Source organism: Gobio gobio (genome assembly GCF_949357685.1).
Source record: "Gobio gobio genome assembly, chromosome: 2".
NCBI lineage: Eukaryota > Metazoa > Chordata > Actinopteri > Cypriniformes > Gobionidae > Gobio > Gobio gobio.
The window spans coordinates 18,195,591-18,222,424 of NC_137098.1; the positions used below are offsets into that span (position 1 = coordinate 18,195,591).

Genomic DNA, 26,834 nt, shown 5'->3' on the forward strand with positions numbered 1-26,834 from the left:
TTCAGGAGATTGTCTTGACCAGGACCACACCCCTAAATGCATTGAAGCATGCCATGTGATTGGTTGATTGTGTAACTCAGCCCCTGTGTGCTCTAGCACCCTACACACACACACGCACGCACGCGCACACACACACTATATTATGTTGTTATACTACATATAACTCCATATAAAAGCCATAAACTAAGCTCTTTGTTGCACAGGCCTATCTAAAGGGTTAATGGTGCCACCTGGTGATTAACTGTAGAAATTACTAATTTTACCTCTTCCCAACAGGGAAAACCACTAACAATCAAGAATGCATGATTATATGGTGTCATGGCTTTGCAATCAATACATGTCGTTATAATGGAAGTCAATGGGGCAAAAACAGCCACAAACAGTAAATGAGGGAGAAAAAATTTAAATCTGATTCTGCACAAAAACTAAAATTGCATCAAAGCCAATGTTGTTACTAATCTTTCACATGTCCAAGACTGTGATAAAAGTTAAAAAAAATTCAGTCCACAATCACTTTTTATATTGAAAATATAACACATTTGATGTCAACAAATCAGTGACATTTACAATTGACAATTAAAGAATAAAAATCTTGATTTTTTTAAAGTATTTAGTAGTTTGGATCATGACTGAGGTTGATTAATAGATTTATGCAAAAAAATATATATTTATCTGATACATTTTTACAGCTGTTTAATTTAGTGGATGTTTTCATCCACGAACATAACGAAAGGGTAGTGAATTTGCCCACAGTGTATTGTTGACTTTTTGAAAATTTTCAAAGCATTTCCCCAAAATATGTGTCAAAATAAAAATTGTAACCAAAAATCATTCCATTTGCTGAAACACAGAGAAAGTTGTGGCCAAATTAAGACTCAACAACACCCCATAATGGATGTAAACGTCCCCAACATCACATAAGGGTTTATGAAGAATACGTCATACGTCAAGAATACTTTTTGTGCGCAAAACAAACAAACAAAAATAACTACTTTATTCAACAATTTCCTCACTTCTATGTCAGTCTATGTCGCCGAGCACGGTGCTGTCTGTGAGCGGGGCGGAGTAACGTGGCCCTCAATCACTCTGCAGTGTTTGTGAGAGCTGCCTCCTTCTCCACCCCACGCACAGAGTGAAATTCTCCGACTCCGATACAGGAAAAATAAAACAGAGCTTATAACATTGGGGCTAATATGTTTGCAAGCAAGCTGCTTATAGTTTTCGACTACAGTCCTTAAAGTTAACTGCAAGTTAGCAAACCTTTAACCAGCTGTAGCATTATGCAACTTCCCGACGGTTCCATCACACCAATAACACGGGACTGCCTGCGGACGTGCCTGACTTTAAATCGCCGCTACTAAAAACGGATATCGGCAGATGTCAATGTATTAAAAAATGATAAACATCGACCCGATATATGTAAATAGAATCTATCGCTATTTTCACTTAGTGTAAATAGCTACTGCCTTCAACAAATTTGTGTGTTTGTTTTGAATACATTTGTCATGTTAGTTTGCTGAGGCTGCTTTGTTTGTATGCTTTTTAATGTTTATGTGCATTTAAGTGTGTTTGTATGTTCATGGGATGTGTGTTTATAGTTGTGTGTTTGCATATGTGCGTTTATAGGTGTGTGTGTCTGTGTGTGCGCGCAAGATGCATTCATGTGTATTTATGTGCGCTAGTATGTTAGCATGTTTTAATATGTATGTGGATTGTTTGTGTGTGGGTGTTTATATATTCATGTGAATGTCTCTATGTTAATATTTGCATGTCTATGCACTATATGTGTGCTGTTTGTGTGTTTGTATATTCGTGTATGTGTGTGTTGTGCACCCCTGTGTAGAGTGACATGCTTTTATCCTTGCAGGTTAGGACAGGGAATGATAAAGCGGAGGGGTGGAACTGCAATTTATGACAAAAACGTGTGAGTGTGTCTGTGTGTGAAAGAAACACAGAGAGACAAAGAGGCTTTTGCAGTGCTGAGCTTGTCTCCAGACAACGCTGAAGAGCAACAGTGCCACCTAGCTTGAAGAGAGAGAGCGAGAGAGGATAGTGCACACACTCATTTCCTGGCTGTACCGGGAATACAATATGCTCTCTGAAAGTCTGGAGGATGTAATTGTCATGCGTTTAGCACAGGGATGTGAAAAATACTATACTACAAAAAATGCCTCAGTATGGGTGTTTCTGTAGTATTGGTAGTGCTGAGCAGTTCGTCAATTCAGTCCCGATGTCTGTCTGACTGACAGGCAGCTGCTTTGGAAGACTTGAATGCGTATTTGCTTCTCATGTGATGTGCGGTAATGTTGTTTAGTGCAAGAATGTCCAAATGCGCTTCCTGGTGAAAATGGCTGTCTTGGTGCAGTGCTATTTTATGTGTTACTATAGTTTTATTAATATTTTGATGTTTTTATTTTTATATTTTTAGTTTTCCTGTTCATTGTAGTTTCATTTTTAGTCATTTCATAATGGGTTTTTTTCCCATTTGGGTTTCATTTATTTTTATTTCAGTTTTATTTCTTAGTTAGGTTTAGTTTTATTTATTTCCAGTAAATAATTTTAGTGCTTCAACTTAAACTTATTTAAGTTTTTTTTTGCCTAGGCAACATTTCCAATTTTTGCTTCTTTTTCTATTTAAAAAACAAATTATTTGTTTTCATTTCAGCTTTATTTCATTTTTTTATATTCATTTTTTCATCATTCAGTTTTAGGTAATGATAATAACCCTGAATTATATACCATTAAAGTATTTATTAATATTTTCAATTGGCTTTTTATTTTCTTATCGTAATTTAGATATGGCACATGTTTTCAATACAAAATGCTAAACAGTTAGCTAATGCGTTCATGACCTCAAGGCTAGATTATTGTAATGCTATACTGGGTGGTTGCCCTGCTCGCTTAATAAATAAACTGCAGCTGGTATAAAGCCTAACAGATCTTGTCTAATATCTGATGCATATTATTAACAACAATATTAACAAGAACAAGAGAAACATTCACTGCTCTTGTGTAATTGTTATCAAGTGTCGACTACTTGGTTTGTCACAACCCTAGATTCACGTTGTGTGAACTGAACAGCATACATCGGTGGTGTTGTGTAACCCTGTGAATGTGTTCTGTGTTTTACAGGGTCTTCTGAAGAACCCTGTTCTTGCAGTAGTTCTGGACCAGAGGCTGGAGGCTACTAGTCTGTCCGCAGCGCTAATCAGCAACTTCCTGTTTAACGGCCCCGAGTCCCGGCGCCCAGCGGGAATGCCAGCCTTTGACTGGCGAAACGTCTTCAGTGTCATCACTCAGGCAGCACAGCAACTCACTCAGATTCTACGGGTACTGACCACTGTCTCTTCATCCACTGTAGTTTGCTGCAGGGCTGTTCAGAATTGAATGGATAATGCTATATATATATATATTATTTTTTTTAAAGGGTATGTAGGCTTTTAAATTTCCCAGAACTGAGGGGAAAATGCAGTTTCTTTGCCTTTCAGTTCTTACATTTGAATTGAATTTGAACTGAGGTCGCAAACAGAATGCAGAATTTGTCATTTGAGTTTAAGGAAGAAAAATACAATGAAATTCAATGAAATTGCAGTAAGTGTAATTTTCCACTAAAAGTTTAAGTTTATCAAGACAAACTTTGAATGTTGGTTTAAGAAAGTTTTATTTATTTGTTTGCTTATTTACTGTTGATCATCTGTCCATCATCGTATAAAGTCCGCCCTGACAATTTGATTGGTCCAAACAGCTCTGGTTCGAGCATAGTTGCTCCACAACGGATCAAGTCCAGACCGAACTTCCTGACTTCAAATGTTGTGGGCGGGGCTAAGTTCGGCTGGCTTCCAGGCTAGGACAATGGCATTTCTTTGCCTTTTCATTCCTGAATTTGAACTGAGCTAGCCAACAAGATGTAGAATTGAAGAAGAATTAATTTAAATTCAGAGAAATTGCAAAAAGTGGAATTTTCCCCTTGATGTTTAAGTCCTAGTAAAACTTTGAATGTTGGCTTGAGAAAGATTTATTTATTTACTTGCTTACTTACTTGCTTGCTAATTTTAAAGGTTATATGTCTTTACAATTTCTCTGCCTTTAAATTTCTACATTTTAATTTGAACTGAGGTTGCAAACATGCAGAATTTGTCATTCGAATTTGAATTTAAGGAAGAATGAATTTTACAAAGTACATATTAACTAGGCTTTCTTAAGTTCTTCAAGACAAACTTTGAATGTTGGCTTGAGAAAGAAAAAAAAAGATTTGTGTTTGAATGTTATATAGGCCTTACATTTCCCAGCATGCCATTACCTTTATTCCTCTTCCAATTCAAATTCCAATTTAAAATCCTGTGAAGCATGTTGCCAATCTCATGAATTGAAAATGGGCCAAATCTTAAACTCTGAATTTTGGCCAATGCCGGATTGTCCATTCATCTGTTTTCATCTCTCTTTTGATTTTCTCACAACAATTATTTTCAGGTTTCATTCGAAACCGTTGCTTTTCTCTTAGCCTTTCAGTCTCTTCACTGTTGTTTTTCGGCTTTCATTCTCAATTTGTCTGAAATTCAGGCAGGATCATGTAGCCTAGAGGTGAACAATTTGGGCTGGCAACCATACAGTTACCGGTTTGAGCCTCACAAAGGTTGATCCATGAGCCGGTATCAAGGCACTGAACCTCTGATTGATTTAAGCACACTGAAACTGTAATGAGTGCACTCTAAAGGCCCTTTCATATGATTCACATCAACATTCTCCGAGGCATCCAACTCTGTGGAGTGAAGATTCAAGCTGCATTGTTGCAGACTAGTCAAACATTGTAATGCTGAAAGTTCAGCCAATGATCACAGTGATTAATTTGCATGATGTATCATTTTGTGATCAAAACCAGTCAAAGAATCAAAGCACAAAAGAAGAGAGACTGATTCAGTGTGTATAGATGCATTGAGTTGTACAACAAAATGCTGAATCCTTGTCATGACACTCGGAGATAAATACTGTGTGGCGGAAATCAAAGCAGCAGATGACATTTGTGTTGATACAAGCGACGGAGCCATGATTACGTTAAGTCCGTTTAAAGCATCTGATAAATGACTAAAGGGGTAGTTGCACTGGATTTTAAGAAATTTTAATTGGCTTCACCAAGAACAATATATTTAAAATAATATATGAATATATTAAATCTACTCTAGTTTTCTGCAGCACTGCAAACCATGCAAATTCTCTTAATTTAAGTTATTCTTTTAAATTTTAGGATGACCAAAAAGCCTGCAAAGACCACCATAGTTGTTTCAATAACACATTTTAGTAGTATATCGAGAATCTGTAAAATAAAATTCATAAACAATATCATAAATTGATAACACTACCTCAAATATCATATTTTAACAGTATTTATTCATCTTAATGTAGAAAAGCACACCCATATGTACATCATGTCAGAGCTAATTGTCTGTCAAACATACTTTATTGTATTTGTAATATTTTACTCCTCTGAAAAAAAATATTCTGTTGATACCCTGTTGATTAGTTAATCCAAATTTAGTTTAGTTAGAAATGTTGGGTCTTAACGATCTTATTTAGTTTCTGTTTTACATTTAAATGTGGTATTTTAAAACTGCTTTAGAAAAGTGTCTCGGGCCGAGTACCAAAGCAAACGTATAGCCAATCAGCAGTAAGGGGCGTGTCTACTAATGAGATCCCTCAGTGCACTTCATTATTCAAAAGACACGACACACAGGACGGACATTAGCCGAGCGACAACAGAAAGAGAGAGTTGGCAGATAAAAAACACATGTGGAAGACCCGTATCATAGGACCCGTGTAAATATCAGATCAGCTTTCCAGTGCTAATATATGCTGGTTTTTGCTTGAATATGCTCATGTGTCATGTTCGCTTGCTTGTCCATTTGCAATCATATTGTCTTCACTTCAGCTATGATAATTACCCATTCATTTCCACACCGTGTAAGCCTGGAGCGTCTAAACCTCTTCACTGTCTGTTTCAAGCGTCAGCTCCCAGAGTGTGTCCGAAAAGTAATGTACTCCTAATATATGTTTTTGGGATGTAAGGGACAGTGATGGGAATAACGGCGTTATAGATAAACGCCGTTACTAACGGAATTATTTTTTTCAGTAACGAGTAATCAAACGAATTACTGTTTCTCCCGTTACAACGCCGTTAGCGTTACTGAGAAAAAAAAATGCGGCGTTACTATAATTGAGCTGACTGAAACGGTTCTCATCCGAACAGGCTCTCTATCAGTCGGACCTGCAACATGTGTGTGTGTGTGTGCGCGCCAGCCATGCGTGTTTTGGTACACATCACTGATGATTGGTGGGTGGGAGACAAGGTTGAGGTTGATAGGTTGAGTTCACAACAATTTTTTTACGCTCTATGGTTCACACACACATACACACACACACACCTATGACGCACACGCATATGCACAGTCAGCGGTGGTCCAACGACTTCAAAGGTAGCTTTCGCAAACTGGAAGTATAAGCGCTACTTTTCCCTCGTTGAGGTGAAAGGTAAAAATGTTTATGTAACGTGCAACTTATGCCCAGGAAGAAAGAGTCTCTCCACATCGGTGGCAAGTAATTCTAATCTAATGAAACACCTCACAGCATCACATGCCGCCACAAAATTAGTGGCTAAAAGCCCAGGTGATAACGTGAGCTCCACTACCAAAGGAGAAGGATAGTACTGATAATATTTACACAATATTTACACTATAGTAGGTCTACTGATAATATTTACAATAATGTATTGAATTTGATAGGTGTCTGTCACATTGTCCCACAGCAACATTACAATAGTGTACAGTAATGTACAATGTTTTATAATAGTAAATTATTCTATTTAGTGTCCAATTCATTCATTTAACATATCTAATATTGGGGGCATCCAAGTTATTTGACATATTTGAACATTTGAAAAAAAAAAAAAAAAAAGTAACACAGTAGTTACTTCCCCTGGTAATTAGTTACTTTTATAATGATGTAACTCAGTTACTAACTCAGTTACTATTTGTAAGTAACTAGTAACTATAACTAATTACTTTTTTAAAGTAACGCGCCCAACACTGGTAAGGGATGACTTATTCATTGAACATTCGACCTGGATTACCATAGTAACACACATTGCTTTCAGTTATTGATGACATCATACCCTCGGCCGACAGATTCCACTTTAGTTGTTGCGTGAGTTATGTATGTGTGGGGCAGAGCTATCAAAATAGGGACGTGTTTGTTTTGGTGATTTGAAATCAACATCGGTTACCAGAAAGCACTTACCCCACTTTTAAAGCCATAGTATGTCATTTTTCGCCACTAGAGGTTGCTTATTCAAAACAAAGGCATAGCTTGATGACGCCTTGATTTCACAGAGCTTTTATTATGCCGCAGACGACCGCTTCCGCTTCTTCCACTCATGCGTATGTGGGGTAACGCAGCGCTGTTTTATCATATTAGATACATTTGAGTGTGCTGAAAGTTATGTTTTAATGCTACTCAGTGCGTTAGCTCGGCGGCTACTATGAGACACTTGTTGCACACTGCAGTGAGCTAGATCAATATTAGGCATGGTAAAACATGGTACTCGCGGTAAATCAAGAAAACGAGATTTAAGCAATAAGACTAACTGTGTTGAGCTGTATAACAATGATTCGTTTTCTGTCGATGAATGTATCCAAACAGTTGCTCACCTGTCTAATAAAACACATAATATATTAAAGCGTCTTTGGCGTTTCCACGGTTTCTAAAAAATAAAACTGAGTGTAACGCGGGTATGATGTCATTGATAGGCGATGCACGGACACGGTCCGTGTCTTGGTTAAAATTGCTTATTTATCTGGATTTAAATATTCTTGGAAACATTTGGGATAATGTAAGTACACATATCAACAAAACATTTTACATTGTTATAGTGGTTTTTTTATATTTTCATCAAAATATTAATTCATATTAATAATTAATTGTCCCTTTAATGGTACCTAATTCAAATGGAATCTTACTGTAGTTTTACCCAAATTTGCTTTTTGAGCTCAAATGATGTATTATTTGGGTTGTTTCACTGAATGCATGTGCACAAGAGCAAAGACTGTTGGGAAGAGCCCATGATGTTTTTTGCTAATAAGATTTGGCTCTTTTAACATTTAAGGTTATGGCATTTTGTCTGTGGATGTTGTCCAGTCTTGATATGTGTTATGGTTCTTTATGGTACAGCTTGTTTGGATGCTGATGTTTCCCCCGTTCTCTTTCATTTATTCTGTACTCTTTATTTTCTTTTTCGGTCTCTCCATGGCTGAGCTCAATCCCGACTCTCCTTTGCACTTCGCTTCTCGCTTCTCTGTTCTGCCTGCTGCTTCTGTTCATCGTACGCCACATGATCCTCGTTCTTCACTGTCAGATTTAGATGCAACAGAGGTGCTGAAAACTGTGTGTGTGTGTGTGTGTGTGTGTGTGTGTGTTTCAGTGTTTTGATCTGGATAAGTTTGAAGGTGTCAGCAGTGAGACTGTGCTGGTTGAGCAGTCTTTGAAGCTCCTGAATCAGGACAGGTTCTGGGCCGGACTGGTCTTCACGGATCTCTATGACCCCAGTAACCTCCAGCCTCCACCCCACATCAAATACAAGATCCGCATGGACATTGAGGAGACCGAAAAAACTGACAAAATCAAGGAGAGGTTAGAACAGAAAACACAGCATCTCCATACAGCAGCCATCTATCTATCTATCTATCTATCTATCTATCTATCTATCTATCTATCTATCTATCTATCTATCTATCTATCTATCTATCTATCTATCTATCTATCTATCTATCTATCTATCTATCTATCTATCTATCTATCTATCTATCTATCTATCTATCTATCTATCTATCTATCTATCTATCTATCTATCGTTCTATCTATCGTTCTATCTATCTATCTATCTATCTATCTATCTATCTATCTATCTATCTATCTATCTATCTATCTATCTATCTATCTATCTATCTATCTATCTATCTATCTATCTATCTATCTATCTATCTATCGTTCTATCTATCGTTCTATCTATCGTTCTATCTATCTATCTATCTATCTATCTATCTATCTATCTATCTATCTATCTATCTATCTATCTATCTATCTATCTATCTATCTATCTATCTATCTATCTATCTATCTATCTATCGTTCTATCGTTCTATCTATCTATCTATCTATCTATCTATCTATCTATCTATCTATCTATCTATCTATCTATCTATCTATCTATCTATCTATCTATCTATCTATCTATCTATCTATCTATCTATCTATCTATCTATCTATCTATCTATCTATCTATCTATCTATCTATCTATCTATCTATCTATCCTTCTTTCTTTCTTTCAGAATTCAATAGACAATGTGGTTTCTTTGTCTTTCAGTTCCTGAATTTGAACTGAGGTAGCAAACAAGACACATACTTTATTTGATTTTACATTTAAGGAAGAAGAATGAATTGAAATTCAAAGATATTGCCAGAAGTGTAATTTTCACATAGTTTCCCAAGGTTAAGACAAACTTTGAATGTTGACTTAAGAAAGAAAATATATGCAAAACATAGATATCTTACTTTTTATGAAAATGTTTGCTAAGGACACAACCCTGCCATCCTATGACAACATAGAGACACCGAAACACTACATAACTCAGTGTTGTTATAGTTAACTGAAACTATTTAAACAAAATAGTTAATTTAAATAAATCTGAAAAAAAAAAAAAATTAAAATGAGATGAAAAACTAAAATTACTAAAACTGAAAGAATAAATTAAAGCTAAATAAAAAATGTGTTTAAAAAATGACAAATACACAAATGACACACAACAAAATATCCTAACTTGATTTAAGTGCTGTTATTTTTAACTAAAAATAAAACTATTTAAACAATGTTAATTGAAGTAAAGCTGTAATGAAATATAATACTAAAAACTAAAATACTAAATAATGCTGTCCGTAACTTTTTTTGTGTTCAAGATTTACAAAAATGATATAATGAGAATGTACAACATGAATCAGTTTTCCGTGTTTTTGTCTTACCCTGAATCATTATGATACACTTATATTAAGTGTTTATATTAGGACCATTTCAGACTGGTCTGGTAGGAACCGCTGCGGAGGAGCACAGTCCCTGCGTGACTCGCCATAGACATAAACAGAGAGAAGTAGCTCCGGCTGCAATGTTCTTACGCAAGACGCATGCAGTTCTGTTTATTAACCACTAGAGCCCAAAAAGTTACGGACTGCAACTTTAAACTTGAACAAATTAGAAATGGCAACTATTTGAAATAAATAAATATTAAGTTGAATTACTAAAATTACGAAAGCTACGATATTTTAAAACAATAAAATAAAAAATATCAAAAGTATTGAAATCACTGAAACTTGTTAAGTGTTGTTATTAACTAAAACTATTACTTTTTTGTTAATTGAAATTTAGCTGAAATAAACTTGAAATAAACGAAAATGAGGAACGTTGTTACACATTGTGCGATTTTGGGGTGTCCCAGACAAAAGATTACCAATTTCTGCGGTTGTGGCTCCTAAACTGTGGTCCTATGTTATACAGTGACATAGTTTCAAAGGCGGCCATTGTCACGGTCTTGCAAACATTTTCTGATCATCTCACAGTGTGTTGAGATGACCAATAAATATATATCGTGAAATGGCGTATTGATCAACGCGACATTGCACTAAAACTTAAAAATACTTACCTCAAGCTCCATTTGCAAAATTAGCATGGAAAGTTTGCCTCTTCTCCCTAGCCATGACCGCGCGGGTCCATATTCCCCTCTTTCGCTTTCTCCTCTTTTTTTCTCGCATGCATAAAAAACACTTTTGCCAAAGTGCGATTCATCTCGTTCTATTTGTTTACCACTAGCGCATGTTGATGCTGATGATGTTTTATTCTTCTATACAAACTTGTGTCGTAGCCTATGATTCAATATCGTCATCATCGTACAGTCTACATACACGTCGCACCCAAGTTTATTAGATCCATGTCGTACAGTGTGATTTGTAATGATCTTATGAGATTGCCGATATCGCACCATCTATAACAGGCATAAGTTGGAGAACTAAAATTAAGCTAAAACGGAATATTTAAAAAATAACAATATAAAAAATGACAAAAGCACATAACAATAACTAAAACTTAAACTAAAATGTAAAGTACCAGTGCAGTTGTAGCATATCACACATACTGTAGAAACTGATCAGTAAGCATACTTACACATTGTGTTCATGTGTGTTTTAGGTCCTGGTCCCCATCGGCCCGTGACAACCCATTTAATGACCTGCGGTACGTGAGAGGAGGGTTTGTGTACCTGCAGGACATGGTGGATCGAGGAATCATTAAGGTCCAGACTGGAGTCAGTCAGCCGCTCGGAGTATACGCACAACAGATGCCATACCCGTGTTACATGGATGACGTGTAAGCAAAACTGTGTGTGTGAGTGTTTATGAGTGATCACCTTCAGCAAAACTGCCCTTGTTCAGGCGTTCGGTCCGTGACTGTGAAATAGGATAAATTATATAAACACTGATGGTTGGAGTTTTAATATTTAAATGATAGTTTGGTGTTGAGAGTGGGATGGTAAACCATGCAGAGAGGAAAGGGATGTTTTTCAGTCGATCTTACAGCATAATCAACGGCTGTGATTCATGGCTGAAGTAAATGTCAAATTAATATTGGCTTTGATTGGTTTTCTCTCTCTCGCTCTCTCCATCGGCCTGAAAAATCCATCAGCGGGGGTTTGTGTGGATTTGTTTATTTGTGGTGACGTGGACATCAGAGCCACTGCAGAGCGGCACTGTGTTGTTTTAATGTGTTTATTGATTTGTGTGAAAAGCTGTGTGTTTTATAGATTTGAATGAGGCTGCTTTCAGGAAACTGAGACATCACTTCTATGCTCTCAAACTCTAGCCAGGTGATATTCTCAAATGCAAGTGTTTTTGCTACCATGTATCTTAATTTGATACCAAAGATTTTTATGGATTTGTGCATATAGGCTTGTTTGTTGTCGTAACTGGGCTACATACAAAAGATATATGTATAATAATAACAATAATAGAATATGCACTAAGATGGAGGATTTTTATGGCCCTGTTACTTATTGTATAAAATGAAGTTATGCATCTTTCACAATTAATTCATTGCTCGTAATTAGTTAGTAGAGATTAAATAATTATACAGATCATTGTTTTAAGAAAATTAGAATACTGTGAAAGTTCAGATAGAAGGAAGGAATAAAGATTAATGTTAACATAATTTTCAGTAAAATGATTAATTTTACAGATTGTACAATGGACAATACAATTCAAAAGGCGACAAAAAAACAAAACTCGCTCAAAAAACTAGTCAACATCACGGTGATCTGACTGGGACTGCAATTATCCACTAATTCATAGTTTTCATAGTCGCAGAGCCTTGGAGGGCAAAACCGCCATGGAACTCCATTGAACTGCAGCACAAGCCTGTCAAATTTCCATCTTAAAACAAAAATATGCGAACAAGATGCACGTTTTGGGCACTTATGATCCACATACAGCACCTGCTGCAGTAGTTCAATAACTAAAAACAACGGGACGTTTTAAAACATTTCACGTGAAAAACACTTTAGGTTGTGTTGCACCAATACGGTTTCAATTAAGCAAAGTTTAACACTAATCTAGGATTTGTTAATTATAAGTTTTATTTTAAATCGAGTTGTTGCACGACTTAATTTTAAACACAGATTAATTATGCAGTAAAACCATATTATAGCTGATCAAGCAGCACAGGCGGATGATGAACGGACGCCAGGCTAAAGAATCCTCATTGTGCAACCCACCATTAAAGTGCCGTAATGTACTAAAACAGTGATATTTAAAGATAAAATTCAGTTTACACCTTTTTATGATATAGCCTATACTATATACAGGCGAGCAGATGAGCCCAGAATATGAACGCAATGCGTTTTGTTTATAATTGCACTAATAGTCTGTGTTCATCTGCATAAAGTATGCATCATCAATAAGGTATATATTGAATTTGGTCTTTTAATATCACTGTCTTACTGCATTAATACTGAATACTGCCCTCCAGCTTGGTGTTCCTATAAGCGTGTGACGTCATGTGAAAACTATGAATATAACACTGTCTCTGGTGGTCAGGAGGAAGGGAAAAAAAATTGAGAGAGAAATTATTTTTATTTGGCAAGGATGCATTAAATTTATGAAAAGTGACAGTAAAGACATTTATAATGTTTAAAAAGATTTTTAATCTTGAAAAAGATATTTCAAATACATTTCTAATCTTCTGAACTTTCTATGCATCAAATAATAATTAAAAATGGTTCTTGAGCAGCAAATTATCATATTAGAATGATTTCTGAAGGATCATGTGACACTGAAGACTGAAGTAATGATGCTGAAAATTCAGCTTTGATCACAGGAATAAATTAGATTTGAAAATAAATTCAAATAGAAAACAGTTATTTTAAACTATAATATTTCATTGTTTTTACTGTATTGTACTTTGTTTGCATAAGAACATTAACATGAAATAATCTTACTTGCCCCAAACTTTTGAAACGGTAGTTTACAACCAATTTTGTCTATACATTGTTTAGGCTTTGTGTGTGTGTGTTCTAAGGTCATAAATCCTAAAGCACTGTTCAGCCTCCTGGCAGAATCAGTCAGACCTGCGTCATTTAGTTCCACTTGAAAACTCCCAAAACTCCAATTCTATTCATGCATTAGAGGGACAGAGAATGGAGAGAATGCTAATTTGCTTTTCAGTCTGTGTCTGTGTTGAGCCATTTTTCACCACACCAAAAGCCTAAATCTGAATTGTAAATATAAGGGGCAAAAGAGTTTCATGTTGTAAATGCCTCAGTAACTCTTCCAGAAGATTCTGGCCTGACTGGATAAAAAACTACTTATCTAGAGCCATAAATTCATACAAATTTCTATTTCTCAAAGATGCATAAGAAAAGCAGCATTTTCTTTAAGTGAATCATTGGATTTATAAATCAAAAGGATTTATAATATCAATCCTTTAATGTTCCAATAGCCGCCTTCAAACATCATGTAAAAAACAGTAAAACCTTAAGATACTTAAGTAACATTTAGAAACTGCATTTTAAATTAATAATGAGCAATAAATAAACAATGAAAACTTAAAATTACTATTGAAATACTAAAACTAAATACTGAAATGTACAAAAAAATCTATATAGACATAAAAAATAAAAAAAACACTAAACTAATACTAAATGTCCCCCTTTTGCTGCCAAAGCAGCCCTGACCCGTCCAGGCATGGACTCCACTAGACCCCTGAAGGTGTGCTGTGGTATATGGCACCAAGATGTTAGCAGCAGATCCTGTACGTCCTGTAAGTTGTGAGGTGGGGCCTCCATGGATCGAACTTGTTTGTTCAGCACATCCCACAGATGCTCGATTGGATTGAGTCAACACCTCAAACTCGTTGTTGTTCTCCTCAAACCATTCTTGAATCATTTTTGCTTTGTGACAGGGCGCATTTTCCTGCTGAAAGAGCCACAGCCACCAGGGAATACCATTTTGACCTTGGCCGCCCATGACCCTGTCGCCGGTTCACTGCTGTTCCTTCCTTGGACAACTTTTGATAGAGACTGACCACTGCAGACCGGGAACACCTTACAAGAACTGCAGTTTTGGAGATGCTCTGATCCAGTTGTCTAGCCATCACAATTTGGCCCTTGTCAAACTCGCTCAAATCCTTACGTTTGCCCATTTTTCCTGCTTCTAAAACATCAACTTTGAGGACAAATTGTTCACTTGGTGCCTAATATATCCCACCCACTAACAGGTGCCGTGATGAAGAGATAATCAGTGTTATCGACCATAATGTTATGCCTGATGGGTGTGAACATACACTCACCTAAAGGATTATTAGGAACACCATACTAATACTGTGTTTGACCCCCTTTCGCCTTCAGAACTGCCTTAATTCTTTGTGGCATTGATTCAACAAGGTGCTGAAAGCATTCTTTAGAAATGTTGGCCCATATTGATAGGATAGCATCTTGCAGTTGATGGAGATTTCTGGGATGCACATCCAGGGCACGAAGCTCCCGTTCCACCACATCCCAAAGATACTCTATTGGGTTGAGATCTGGTGACTGTGGGGGCCATTTAAGTACAGTGAACTCATTGTCATGTTCAAGAAACCAATTTGAAATGATTCGAGCTTTGTGACATGGTGCATTATCCTGCTGGAAGTAGCCATCAGAGGATGGGTACATGGTGGTCATAAAGGGATGGACATGGTCAGAAACAATGCTCAAGTAGGCTGTGGCATTTAAACGATGCCCAATTGGCACTAATGGGCCTACAGTGTGCCAAGAAAACATCCCCCACACCATTACACCACCACCACCAGCCTGCACAGTGGTAACAAGGCATGATGGATCCATGTTCTCATTCTGTTTACGCAAAATTCTGACTCTACCATCTGAATGTCTCAACAGAAATCGAGACTCATCAGACCAGGCAACATTTTTCCAGTCTTCAACTGTCCAATTTTGGTGAGCTCGTGCAAATTGTAGCCTCTTTTTCCCATTTGTAGTGGAGATGAGTGGTACCCGGTGGGGTCTTCTGCTGTTGTAGCCCATCCGCCTCAAGGTTGTGCGTGTTGTGGCTTCACTAATGCTTTGCTGCATACCTCGGTTGTAACGAGTGGTTATTTCAGTCAAACTTGCTCTACTATCAGCTTGAATCAGTCGGCCCATTCTCCTCTGACCTCTAGCATCAACAAGGCATTTTCGCCCACAGGACTGCCGCATACTGGATGTTTTTTCCTTTTCACAACATTCTTTGTAAACACTAGAAATGGTTGTGCGTGAAAATCCCAGTAACTGAGCAGATTGTGAAATACTCAGACCGGCCCGTCTGGCACCAACAACCATGCCACGCTCAAAATTGCTTAAATCACCTTTCTTTCCCATTCTGACATTCAGTTTGGAGTTCAGGAGATTTTCTTGACCAGGACCACACCCCTAAATGCATTGAAGCAACTGCCATGTGATTGATTAGATAATTGCATTAATGAGAAATTGAACAGGTGTTCCTAATAATCCTTTAGGTGAGTGTATATATATATCTTGCATCTTGCAGCTTGCAGCTCTTGAACACAAACCCAATCTAAACCACACATCTATGTGTGAAACGCTCTGTGTTTGACTAACAGAAATGTGTAATTTTTGTCTCTAATTACATTTATAATTACACTGTTGACACTTCCCTTACACCTAACCCTGCCCTTAAACTTACCCATACCACCACACCGTCCCTAACGTTACCCCTATCCCACCTCAAAGTAAAAGTGTATTGCAATACAATATGAACACAATAAGTACATTGTACTTATTCTGTGATATAAGTACATAGTAGATAAAGCCACCTAATATAAAGTGGGACCAAAATTATATAGTGTGTAAGTTGTAACAGTGCCACAATTTACGTTGGAGCTAAGTTGCTAGTGCAAATAATTGTGCCGTTGAAATTATGTTCGGTGCTAAATTGTCTGCATAAATTTACTTTATTTTTATTTATATTCCATCAATGAATTGGATGCTAAAACAACACAGACATAATGTTTGAACAATGCTCAGCAGGCGCAAATCTTTCTTAATGGCAACAGAATGTGCTCGTCATTCTTGTTTATAACCAAAGTTTGTTAATGTTGCCATATTTAGCAGTTTACAAAAGGACTGGCAACCGTTTCTGCTGCTGTGTGAATGTAACCGAAGAGAGTTGAGTGAGATGTGATGGTGAATTAATGCGTTTAAAAGAGTTTGTTATCATCGTCCCCCGACTGTTTCTGGTGTCAGCTCTAATTGTATTGCGGCGTCTCTCCCTGACTGTATTTATGAAAGGTAAGCAGAACTGATATGAGAAATCTATAGCTTGTCATATTTTGATAGCACATGATATATTTGAGCTGCTGGCTAATTGAGCACAGACAGCACTTTGTTTCCGGAACCTTCTGCTCTGATATTGACATGACATTTTACTGGCCTTATGAGAGTACTTTAATACAGGCTTACTGTATTATCAAACCGGCACTGAATGATGAATCATACTGACACTGAGCTCTGTGTGTGGTGTAAAGATCATCCAGCACAGCAAGATTCATTCAGAACCATATCAGCAGCACCTTGACGAGCAGAGGTCATTATTACAGTACCAATCTTGTTAGTTCACCCCAGGGTTATTATATTTAACTAACACTAAAACCATAAAATCATTACTTAAAATAAACTTGAACTGAAACCAGTTGCCAAGGCAACATTTCTCACGTTCTTTTAGTTGAAGTATTAAAATATCTAAAACTTATAAGTATACAGACATATTAAAAAACAGTAACACTTTACTTAAAGCCCTTATATAATGCATTATAAAGTATTTTTAATGTCTTGTAATACACCTTTTAATGCATCTGATGATCTCAAGAAGAATTTTAACCACAGTTATAATACATTAAAATACTTATATATAAATTGTTGCACCTTTATAAAGTATAATACATAAAAAAATGAACAACCAATTTCAGATGTAACAAGGAATCTGTAGATTTTATATTAATATTATAATATTATATTAATCGCATCCAAAATAAAAGTTTGTGTTTATATAATATATTTGTGAGTACTGGGTATAATTATTATGTATATATAAATACACACACATGCATGTCTATATTGATGAAAAATGTGTTATATTTATATATAAAATACACGGTATATACATGCAAATATTTCTTTAAATATATATATATATATATATATATATATATATATATATATATATATATATATATATATATATATATATATATATATATATATATATATATATATATATATATATATATACATATTGTGTGTGTGTATTCAAATATGTAATAATTATGTCCAGTACTCACACATATATTATGTAAAAACAAACTTTTATTTTGGATGCGATTAATCGTTTGACAGCCCTAATTATAATGCATGTTAACTTTGCTTACATCTATTTATGAAATGCTACAATGCATTATACATGAAGGCATTATAAAGTGTTACCAAAAATGAATAAAATTACAAATTTGTAAAGTTGAATGTATATAATATCCAACTTTATCCACATATAATATACTCGCGTACATTAATATATTCTATATAGCAAATTTATATAAAATATAACTATATTATCACATAACTGTTTATATAAAATTGGATATATAAGTATGTCCAACTTTATTCAGATGCATATTGTATCCTCGTGTAGGGCGATAAATACTGTTTATCAAGTGTGATCTGCTTGATTGCTTGTATTGTCACAAAATGTAAACTATATTATTACCCAGCTCCAATCTGCTAAATGTACCTATAAGTCATGAAGATGTTATGGTATTATAAACATCAACATCATGATTTTCAGTAAAACTTGAAATAGACACAACTAAAACGAACTAAAATGAAAATGAAAACAGAAAATATGAAAATACAATTGAATTTAAAATATTAACAAAACCTATAATAGTATATCAATGATACAAAATAACACTAGTTCACCCTCACATGTAAATTCTTTCATTTATTCAGTTACTCAATCCAAAGCTTTTTTTCTTTAAAAGTATGTGAGTGAATGATGGCATGTTGATTTTTGGGTGTTCTGAGATCAGCTCTGGTCATTCCTGCAGCTTTGTTTCGTCCATTGGCACCATGTTGCCCATGTTCCTGGTGCTAGCGTTCATCTACACGGCCTGCCAGACCATCAAAGGCCTGGTTCTGGAGAAGGAGCGCCGTCTCAAGGAGGTTCTCCGGGTTGTCGGGGTTCAAAACGGTTCAATGTGGTTCTGCTGGTTTATAGAGAACATAGTTCTGCTGACCCTTCCCTGTGCTTTGATCTCTCTGATGGTGAAGGTTAGTTGCGCCGAAACACTGAAAAACCAGAAACAGAAATGTGAGCGAATAAACAGACAAAAAAAGCAAGGATGCAAACTTGTCACCTTTTGTGAAAACCCAGCATTTGCAGGGTTCTGCAATGAGTCACAGGAAATTAAATGAGAGCTTAGCGCTTTAAAGAGCAGCACTGTGTTCATTTACACGTGAAAAGCTCATGATCCAATGTAAATTTGTGTTGCGTTTTAAAGTGTATTTCGTATATTAAATATTTTGTCAATAAAAGAGGAGCTTTAAGGTCCTCCTGTAGTTTAACATTTGAAAGCAAAAAAATAGTCATAAATATTAGTATTGCAATTTTACAATTTTTCTGTAAAATAAACGTTATTTTACTATACAGTATTATTATTTTTAAAATATATTTCTTTAACAGTTTGTTAAATTTTTTAATTTCAATAGAATAAAAATGTCATTTTAAATAATATTAAAATAATTGTTATTATTGTATAGTCTTTGTATTGAATGGGTAAAAGTTATTAATTTATGTTATTTAACAATAATATTTTTAATTATTATTGTGTTGTCTTATTAAATGGGTAGTAGTAGTAGTAGTAGTAGCAATAGAAGTAGTGGCCAGATTACAAATGAAGTAGAGAGATCGTCATTCTAACTGTAAATCCACATTTTAAAACAAAAGCCCACTGGTTTGCATCTTTTTCGTACTGATAAGTTTGCATCCTTGAAGAGAAAAATCTAAATGAATAATCAAACAAATCAAAAATCAGGCCTAATAATCAAATCTGTAATCAGACCCAAAAGATTATACAAAACAGAAATCATTCAATGTGATCACAAAGCATTTTGAGAACACACAAGTCACATTCTCTTTCTAAACATAAAATCAAAATTGATCAGTATTTATATCCTGTTACTGTAAACTGTCAGCTCACTGGAAAGAGTGTGAACTGTATAGTAAACTAACCATACAAATTTGTTTATTGACTGATTTTCAGTCTGAGATTTAAATTCAACAGATTTGCTGTATGCTTGGTTTGCACCCTCTTTGAATGCAAACTGAGCTGAGCTATAATACATTCAAAGTCATTATGAAAAATAGTTCAAATGTAATGATCTATTTAACATAGAAGAAAGGAAAGTGCTTGTGTTGAGAGGTTGCACGTTCATAATGTCAAAGTACTTTATGGTTTTGATGCTTGTGATCACAGTGGAAATAATTACAGGGAAATGATTATTCCAAAATTGAAGCAAATCAAGCAGAAACGGGTTGAACTTTGATTCCTCTAAATTGGGTTATTATGCTAATTTACTATGCACAGTATCAAATTGTTGATGATTTAGAACCGACCTCCTACGTATCGCTCGCTGTCTCCCTCCATCGTCTTTTTAAAGAGTTTTTTTTTCCCCCTTACCAGAGCATTTTGTGTTTGTCTGCAATGAGATGGAACAAGGATTTAGCCTGTTTCACACGTATAGGTTTTTTGCTTCCACATTGGTTGTCACAGGGTAAACTTAATTCCAATGAGTTCCGATTGAGGCCAAGATCTGAAATCCCTTTCTCTTTATGAATTAAATATTGTGTGAATGTTTGAACTTTTGCTATGAAGAAGACCCAGCAACATTCACAGGACTTCAGACTGCCACAGGTGATTTTGGTCTCTTAATTTGAATACCAACTTCAAAAAAGCATTACATTTGCCTTGGGTTGTATTTCACTCTTCTTGGAGACCATTTGTGCAGTTGTTTTTTACCTATGTAAATAAATTTTTATGTATATTATAAATGAAGCCACGGAAAACATACAATTATGGAAAAGATAAGAAGTGTTATTTGAGACAAGCTTGCTAATGTTAATACCACAAACCAGTAACAGCAGCTTTACCCTGCAGTGGTATATTTCTGATTCTTGTTAAACAGGTAAATTCTGTGCCCCTCTAAAAAAGAGGAAGAGAAGAGTGACAGCTGGCCTGTTATAGACCCATTATAGGAGTCCTTAAAATCACTGATGTGATTATTCAACTTTCTCAGCCTTTCATTCTAAAACTTTCATTGTTACTTCATTTCCATGGTGAAAACAAATAGAATGTGCAGGGAATCTGCAGATTAGTGCAGAGTTTATAATTTAGCTGCATGGTGTAAATTGATGGGAGACTTTGTTAATTGCATTAATGTTTATTAAACACTTTGGCTTAATGCATTACTTTGTGCTTCTGGCCATTTTTACACAGTTCAATTGTTTAAAAGCCAGAGTAGATGAGCTGCTGGAGTTATGTTTGTCCTTCATTTAAAAGTTATTAGGGCTAAAAAACCTGATGTGATTCAGTCCATGCTGCTGAATCATACATGGTCAAGGTATTGTATATAAGTAAATGTATTATAATTTACATACAAATGTAATATACTGTGACAGAAATTGCATATATACTGTATGTCAGCAAGTACTATATCAGGGGTGCAAAACTTTCATACACCCGGCACAATACCCGGCACAAACACACAGGGATTAATAACCAGATTAATAAGAGCATTAATAAGATTAATAACATTTTTAAACATTACAAAACAAAAGGATTCCTCTGTGGAGCATTATGTTACAAAGCGTTCAGTCTTTCCTCTTGCAAATTCCGCCATGTAAATAGCGAATCCACCATGGTGCAAGCGCAACTGGCTTTTAAAGGGAATGGGACATGAGACTCTGATTGGTTTATTGCATGTTACGCCCAAAACACACCCATGACTCATTAAGAGACTAGGTACAATCATTTTGGACCACACGTTAAACTAGCAAAAGTTTGGACACGCCCTAAGTGTACCTGTGCCATGGGCTTTAGACCATGCGCTCAGATCTTTAAAATCGGGCCCAGGGTATGTTTTACACGACAACGATTTACTAAACATTGTCAAAGTGAAAACGTTGAAAAATGCTGTATTTTGCATGCCAGGCTAATAGTTGACTATGTCACTTTGTAAATAGAAACTGGACACCTATAGACTGAGCATGTAATACGCATGGGCATGTGGCCACCGCTTTCACAAATTCACGTTTTTGTTGTTTACATGCGGACAGTAGAGGAATCGTTTTCAAAACCTTGCACTTTGAAACCCGTTTTCAAAATCTTGGATTTTACAGGCCCCCAAAACGCCGTTGTCGGGTAAATTAACAGCCAAAACGCATTAAAAAATCTGTTTTTAGTTGAAAAGGTGACGTGTAAACATACCCACAGTTCCTGAAGGGCTACAGCCCTGCAGAGTTTAGCTTCAACCCTAAATAAACACACCTGATCCAGCTAATCAAGTCCTTCGGGGCTTATTTGAAAACTGCAGGTATGTGAGTTGGAGCAGGGTTGGATCTAATCTCTGCAGGGTTGTGGCCCTTCAGTTTTACACTCCTGTATTACATCATGCAGCACTCTTGCACATACAAAAATTTCATATATATAACTTAAACTGAATTTTGAAATCAAACTACAATTAAAAAATAAAACTAGTGAAAACCCTATTGGGGGACCCAAGCTCTAGCAGGCATTATGGATATAGAAAGATAACACAAAATGAAATGTGTAAGATGGATTATGTGTTTTATATTTATTAGGCAGTTAAAATTATGCCCTGCATGTGAGTCCATCGAATTACACTGTTTTAAGATTGCATTTGTAATAGTTGGGAGTCAAGTGCATATTATTATTTGATACGTCCTGAACACTGAAATGGAGAAAAGACAGATTCTTCCACTATTGAGGTACAGTGACAATGAAAGTTCAGGAAAGTTCTTGTGCCTCTTTGTGTCTGCACCATGAGGTGCCACTCGCTCACTCACTCACTGACAGCCGACTTCTGAAGGGAGCATAGACTTTGAGTGTAGGTAATATAAAGTCTATTTGGCATGTCAAGTTCTGTACACCGGCTGTGCGGTTGTCAGGCCGAAACGAGAAATAGCAGTGGCAAGAAAATCCATGTGAAAGATCGATTGTTTCCAGCGATGTTGTGCAAAATTAGAAGAGAAGCGGCCCAAGGGCTGAACCCTGAGGTACATCAGGGATCGACTGATGCGACTGAGACTCCCTTTCTTTCCAAAATACCCTCAAGGATCTAGCAGATCTCAAACTAGTGGCGTGAAGTTCCTGTGATGCCCAGTAGGCAAAAGTACCTAGTGATTTAGACTGCAGACAGATCTAGTCAAATGAGGACAAGATGATCCGGGGGCATCTCTTGCCAGCCGCAGGGCTTGAGTGACAGATAGCATATTCACTGTAGAGTTCATGCTAAATTCTTTAGAGAAAACATGTTTAAATGCTTCAGAGAACACTTTTGTGTGTGTGTGTGTGTGTGTGACTCTTGTTGTATATATAACTCAGTGAAGTGAAGTGTGGGATTAAGTTTTCATGCTTTTTTTGTATAGGTTTCTACGATCTTTGACACGCTCCCTGCCTCTATATATGACATTAGCATGGATCTTCTCGGTTGCGTTGATAGTCAAGGGTGTGGTTCAGGAGAAGGAGGCGCGTCTGAAGGAGATTGTGAGGATGATGGGATTGAAGAGCTCCATCTATTGGCTGAGCTGGGCCATCAGCAGCATATTGCCCCTTGCTGTCAGCGCTGGGCTCCTCACTATCATTCTCAAGGTGATTAATGCTGATTAACTGCCATTTACAAACACTGCGGTACACTTGATCCAAGACCTGATCTGAAATATACTGGATCAGTGAGCTTCTTCAGCGTCGCTCTATAGTAGTGGTTCATAAATGTAATATTAGATGTTTTATTGTATTGATGGTGATTCAGTGATACTAAATAATATAGTTGACTTGAATAAAACCAGTTAATTTAGATGTAACTTTTTTCAGTTTAGGGAAATTCACAGCAATTATAAAAAAGTTTATTTGACACCAGGGATAATTGTTTGGCAGCAAATAGCTTATGTACACTCTAAAAACTAATGCTCAACTAAAATAATTAATAAATAATTTGAAACATTTTGAGTTATGGCAATGTTTAATTAAATTATGTTCACCCAACAAACTACGTTGAGTTGGAGTAACTTAATTTGTAGCATAAACACACATTAAGTTGATTGATTATTAAATGGTGTTCCAACTGATTTTAACATAACTGAGTGGTGGTGGCACAGGAACTAATTAATCTTATTTCAGTTCAAATGAACAGCTAAAATAGCACATGTTAAATGTAACTTATTTAGCATGTCGGTTTAATGAACAAGAAAGATATTACTTGTCACTGGCATTAGTGTAGTGATGGCTCATAGAATCAATGTAGTGTGCACCTTCATGTAGCCACCCACAGCCTAAACATGAGCTCTGCTCTTCAGCACTAATGGTAAACATCAGATTAGAAGAAACTCTTTTAAATGTCAAGCATTGTACACTAACAGGACTTTTCCTTTACTAATTTACAGTATATAAACATAATATAGGCATTTATACATTAATATACTCAAGTACTCACTAGCTCTCTAGTACGGTCTCTGAAGTGAGATAACAGATACACTTTATGAGGAAATGAATGACAACAATCTTTTTATTAATTAATTAATTAGCCAACTTGCAGAGAACCACTACTCTCGAGTGTAAAAGCTGGTGTAGGATCATATGGTGCAGCGTTTGTGAATGGTTGGTTTTGCGGTGGGCAGCGTGGCTCTGGCAGGTTTGAGCACATGGCAGATGAGCTTCTGTTGTCTTTTTGCTGTATATTCGAACGCACACATGTTTGTTTACCTCAACCCACCAGAGCCATGACGCTTACCGCTTATTCGATCAAAGATCTGCCTTTTAATCAGCTCTCTCTCTCTATCGCTGCTCTTGACAGATGTAATCCCTTCTTTTAGACGAGAGGGTTTTCAATATGTGTTGTTCTGCTTTGTAATTATCAGGTTGCATTATTGACGCATCCATGGAAACTCAAACACAGCATTCATTAAAGTCTCTGAAAAGCTTTCACGCAGTTATGGCTGAATGGCTTCGCTCCGTAGACAAATCCATCATTTGTCTCAACAACTGTGTGACAAGAGATAACTACAAAAATGTGGCTCCATGATTTGTCTTTTCTCTTCTATCTCTCTCTCTCTTTTCTTTCAGTATGGGAAGGTTCTGCGATACAGTGACCCCTCTGTGATCTTTGTCTTCCTCCTGGTCTTCTGCATGGCAACTGTCATGCAGTGCTTTTTCATCAGTGTGTTTTTCTCGCGGGCGAATTTGGCAGCCGCCTGTGGGGGCCTCATCTACTTCCTGCTCTACCTGCCACATGTGCTTTGCTACGCCTGGAGGGACGTCATGAGCTTTGGCGCCAAGATTGCCACGGTGAGACATTCAACACACCTCTACACCAGCCTGGATAATTCATGTCTTAATACAACATCAAATCATCAAATTCTGAACGTAGATCCATTCCGGAATTGTCAAAAAAGTAGTGAACTTTTGTTGTAGTCTACTTCAAATTTTAAAAGTATATTTTAAAATAACCGTACATAGATAATATAATATCAGTGAAATAAAAGGTCACTTAAGTGCACTTGAGGAGAGTACACATGTATGACTGCTTCTTAATACGATCCAAATACAATGTCAAGTTCAAAGTTCTAAAAGTGCATTTTATATCTTGTTTTAGTAATATGTTGTCTTGCTTTAAAGAAGTATAGTTGTTTTGATGTGTTGACTAACGTATTAAAGCGCATGTACTTGATTATAATTTTAACTGCAGTGTATTATTCAGTATTAAATTTAAAGTTAATATATTTTAAATGCAACTACTTCATTGCAAATGTTTTATTGGAAATATATTTAGATATAAGTACAAGTTAACCATATTTAAAAGACAGTATAATTATTACATTACATATAAAGATGATAAAGGGTTGATTCACCCAAAAATGTAAATTCTGTCATCATTTACTCACCCTCATGTCATTCCAATTTCGTTCATCTTTAAATCACAATTTCTGGCCCTCCATTGACAAGTCTACGCCACTACCACTTTGACATTTTTAACTTTTTGAAGTGTCGAAGTGGTTGTGATTTCATAAAAAACGTCTTCATTTGTGTTCCAAAGATGAATGGAAGTCTTACGAGTTTGGAACGACATGAGGGTGAGTAATAATTGACAGAATAAAAATGTTCGGGTGAACTAACGCTTTAATTTTTACGTGAATAGTTTCACTAATTACATTTAATATAAATTTAAACTATAAAAAATGTTCACTGAATTGCATTTCACATGCAATTAAATGTCTGAAAATAATACATTTACACTTAACGCTGCAGTCCGTAACTTGTTTTGGTTAAAAATGATCTAAAATCAAAGTACATAACCAGCCAGTGTTTTCCGTGGGAAATTCGATCATGTCTTTGCGTCATTACGTCACGTCTGTATGAAGAAGGAGTCCGGCTAGTAGTATCGCATATGAGGAGCGGATAGCATGCTCTGCAGTGGATCATTTATAGACTTTTCTCACAGCAGCTGTAATAATTAAATGTATAATTTTGATGGCGGATTGTAATCTAATCTACAACTGGAGATTCAAAAGCAGGGCTTAAAAACGGAAAAAAATATCAATCGGTTCACTCCGAGCAGAATCGATATTATAGCGTTTCCGTTTTTGCGTTCCTCAATAAACATTACTGTTCCGAAAACGGTTTGATTTGAAAAAATACCGGTTAATAACGTTATTTTAATTTAGCCTATACTTTAAACAAATATGTATAAATAGACTTATTTTCACTCAATAATAATATAACGCATGGTAATTAAACTTGAATATTTATTTCATAACATTTTTAAAACCACAACAGAAATACATGCATTAATTACAAAGCATAAACAGCGGGACAAATATTGACCTGTTTTAATGGAGAGTTAGACAATCGAAAG

General features: G+C 36.0%; 1 protein-coding gene across 1 annotated transcript in view; it reads left to right on the forward strand.

Annotated features, from left to right (window-relative positions):
- Window positions 1–18,755: 18,755 nt before the first annotated feature.
- Window positions 18,756–26,834, forward strand: part of LOC307118048 (phospholipid-transporting ATPase ABCA1-like) — a gene marked incomplete at both ends in the record, with an annotated part of 31,704 nt that continues 23,625 nt past the window's right edge. Inside the window, 4 exons of the mRNA XM_079803389.1 lie at window positions 18,756–18,956; window positions 22,546–22,568; window positions 23,353–23,575; window positions 25,046–25,267. Of these exons, the coding sequence (XP_079659515.1) occupies window positions 18,756–18,956; window positions 22,546–22,568; window positions 23,353–23,575; window positions 25,046–25,267 (669 nt within the window). The remainder of the gene's footprint in view (window positions 18,957–22,545; window positions 22,569–23,352; window positions 23,576–25,045; window positions 25,268–26,834) is intronic.